The 3136-nt window shown below is 49.1% G+C and overlaps 1 protein-coding gene across 1 annotated transcript in view; it reads left to right on the top strand.

The window, feature by feature from the left end:
• The window catches only part of DAAM2 (dishevelled associated activator of morphogenesis 2), a 48816-nt gene that overhangs the window by 24719 nt on the left and 20961 nt on the right, over positions 1–3136 (top strand). The window contains exon 13 of the mRNA XM_008587827.1: positions 40–135. Coding sequence (XP_008586049.1) covers positions 40–135 — 96 coding nt within the window. The remainder of the gene's footprint in view (positions 1–39; positions 136–3136) is intronic.

Genomic DNA, 3136 nt, shown 5'->3' with positions numbered 1-3136 from the left:
GCCCCGCCTTGCTTCGGCATGGGCCTGCCCCTCCCTCAGGACCCCTTCCCCAGCAGCGAAGTCCCACTCAGGAAAAAGCGTGTCCCCCAGCCTTCCCACCCGCTGAAGTCCTTCAACTGGGTCAAGCTGAATGAGGTGAGTAACCAGGAAGGGGTCAGCGTTTCGTCCTCCTACAGCCAGGGGCAGCCAGATCCATGGGTTGCCTGCCCATGCTTTGCAGATCTCCACCTGGGTTCTTTCTTTGGTGGAAGGTCAGGGCAGCCACAATGGGTGCAGAAGACGGGATTGCTGGTGCCAGGCAGCTCACAGTCCACGGGGAGATCATCTACATGGGGAGAGACACTGGCATGTGTCATGCTCACACTGGCAAAGCCACCTGCAGATGGAATTTCTGTGTGCTGAGACTTAATGGAGTAACAGAGACATCAGAGCATGGGCCAAGCTGGGGTGTTTTCTAGACAAGACAAGGCTGGGCTAGGATTTCAAAAACAGGATAGACTGGAGAAAAAGGGTGGAAAAATAAGCACAGGGCTTGAGCCAGGTTTCAGAGATAGTAAAGATCAGGGCAGTGTGTTCAAAGGGCCAAAGTGTGATGTCAAGATGTAGCCGTTTTGGTGTCCTCCCAGGGGGAGCTGCACACACTGGCAGTATTTCTAGACCAGCTGTGAGAAGCCCTCGTGAGAATCATCCACTAATAATTACCAATCCCAGGCCCACATGTGGGAGTTGATTCCTCTTGTTGACTCTCATGAGCATAGAGTAGAGATGCCCTGAGTTGCATTAGACCCTAGTAATTGAAGGCCAGTTCCAGCCTGGGCCAAGCACCGCCTCTGGTTCTGCACCATGGCAAGTCCTATTAAGAGGACCAGTGGCTTCACATGGCAACTGGTTTCAGTTAGCGTGACCTATAAACACACATCAACAACAACCATGCAGATACCAGTTTAAAGTCTCCATTTGCGCTTCAAATGGAGACTCAAGTGGGAAGAGACGTGAGATTGCTAAGGAGGTGGTCAGCTATTTGTTAGGTGCCTTCTCCTAATGGTAGACCAGCCGGCCAGTGAGTGTGAGGTCTGCCTTACGTAGAGCTTTTTGCTGGGGGCCATGGATAATAATGAGACGTGATGGATGACATTGCTCTTTAAGAGCATACAATCTGGCAACTTAGGAAAGAAACACCAGGAGATCCTGGGATTGGTTGAGGGAGAGGTGCTAACCTGTAACCAGACCGGGTTTGGCTCTAACTCGCTGTGTGACCTGTGTAAATCACTCATCTTGTCCGTACCTCAGTTTGCTCCTCTGTGTGATGATCCCTACGATTCCTTCCACCTCTGGTTGTATAATCTGTTTGGAAAGAAGAATGAATACAGCCCATTCACAGTCTCCTCCTGAGCCTCTGATAACGTCTCTACTCTGAGTTATTAAAGTTTTAGAGCCATCCATTAGCAGCTTTTCAAAGCAAGATTGTGAAGGTCTGTGACAACTGCAGTGCACAGCTGTGCCCAGGGGCTGCTTCCCATGGCCAGCAGGCGAGCCTCAAACGCCAGCTGCCCACAAGCAGGCAACAGCACTGAGAGCAGAGGCCGCCGGGCCTTGTGGAGACCTCCATTGCTCATGATCAGAAATAACATATTTTTACTGTGGTTAAAAAAAGTAATTTTTGTCTTCTATACTTACAACTTATAATTTAAGGTTGTAAAAATGTAATGGAAAGTTACCATGCTCGACAATGGTTAAGGAAGAGAGACAAGGCGGCAAATGTTTTTGCAACATTTTTGTCATAGGGAGCATTGTGCTTAGGGTTTTTCTCTAGGATCTGGTCACAGGAAAGTCTATCTCAATTCCCCAGGGACCCAGAGCAGGCCAGAGTTTCACTTCCAGACTGGAAAGTGCAGGTTTGATGGCACAGACAATGGGGAGCATTTGTAAATGTTGCAAATGTTCTTGGCAGGGGTGGGTGGAGGGGCACTGAGTAGTATTTGAGAACCTACTTTCTTAGTCCCAAACTTTTAATTGTGTGGCAGGAGACTAAATGAACATTTAATCATTTGTGCTTCAGGTTCCTGATGTGTAAAATGGGGGTAATAATATCCATGTCAAAGGATTGTTTTGAGGATTAATTGACTTAATGCATAAAGACTACTTGGAACAGTGACGACACACAGAAAGACTAAATAATAATAATAGTAGATTAATTATTATTAGTGGCACTACCATGTGTGCTTTAAGCAAGTTATCTCACTTAATCCTCACATCAACTCAGTGAGGCAGCATCACTGCGACTCAGTTTCCTTTTGTGTGACATGGGAAAAGAATAGTGTCCCTCCATTGGCCCACTGTCCACATAAGGCAGGGCTGAGAGCTTCTGCCAGCTGCGTCTGCCTGACCCCAAAGGCGATGCTCTATGAGGGAAACATAATGAAGTATGTTCTTGAGAAAGATTTCCCTGGCATCTAAAGGTTATCTCCAGAGGGGCAAATGTCCCAGGAATCTAGACTGGAGATGATGGAATCTTGGCCAGGGTGGGAGAAATTCGAGTATAATTATACAAGGTGCGCAGAGCGGGGCGATGCGGTTCAAGTTAGGATGATGATGATATTAGCAACAGACCTCCCTCCCTGTCTCAGGCCTCAGTACACCTCTATGAAGAGCCTCAAGTCCTCCAGCAAATGTGGGGAGGCTGAGATGGGGCAGGGTTAAGGAAGAAGTGAGAGAGTGGGGTGCCCCATCTGTCTCATGGGGAATTCACCCCAGTGTTGGACATCCAGCTGTCTCTTCCAGCCTCCCCCAGAACAAAGAGGGAGGGAACACGTTACCTCTGTGGGCCCTCCCTCTCCCCCGCCTCCACCCTAGGCCTAGATTTAGGTGCAGGTTTCCCTGCAGAGTAGACTCTGAGTCACTGGGCAGCCAGGCTGCTAACCCCCGTTCCCCACCTTTCCGTATTCAATTCCCCTTCCCAGCTCCTCTCTGCCTTCCACATCGCCCTTTCCAGGAGCCTTGCTCCTCTCCCAAGTCCTGCTCCCCTACCCCACGCATGCTTCTGTGTACACACAGGCACACATGCACACATGCACACACACACTCTCATATGTGGTGGTTGTTTCTGCCATGAAAAGAATGTGTCTGTGTTGGGTTT

This window comes from Galeopterus variegatus, unplaced genomic scaffold (genome assembly GCF_000696425.1).
Source record: "Galeopterus variegatus unplaced genomic scaffold, G_variegatus-3.0.2 Scaffold4552, whole genome shotgun sequence".
NCBI lineage: Eukaryota > Metazoa > Chordata > Mammalia > Dermoptera > Cynocephalidae > Galeopterus > Galeopterus variegatus.
This window is presented reverse-complemented; position numbering and strand designations above follow the sequence as displayed.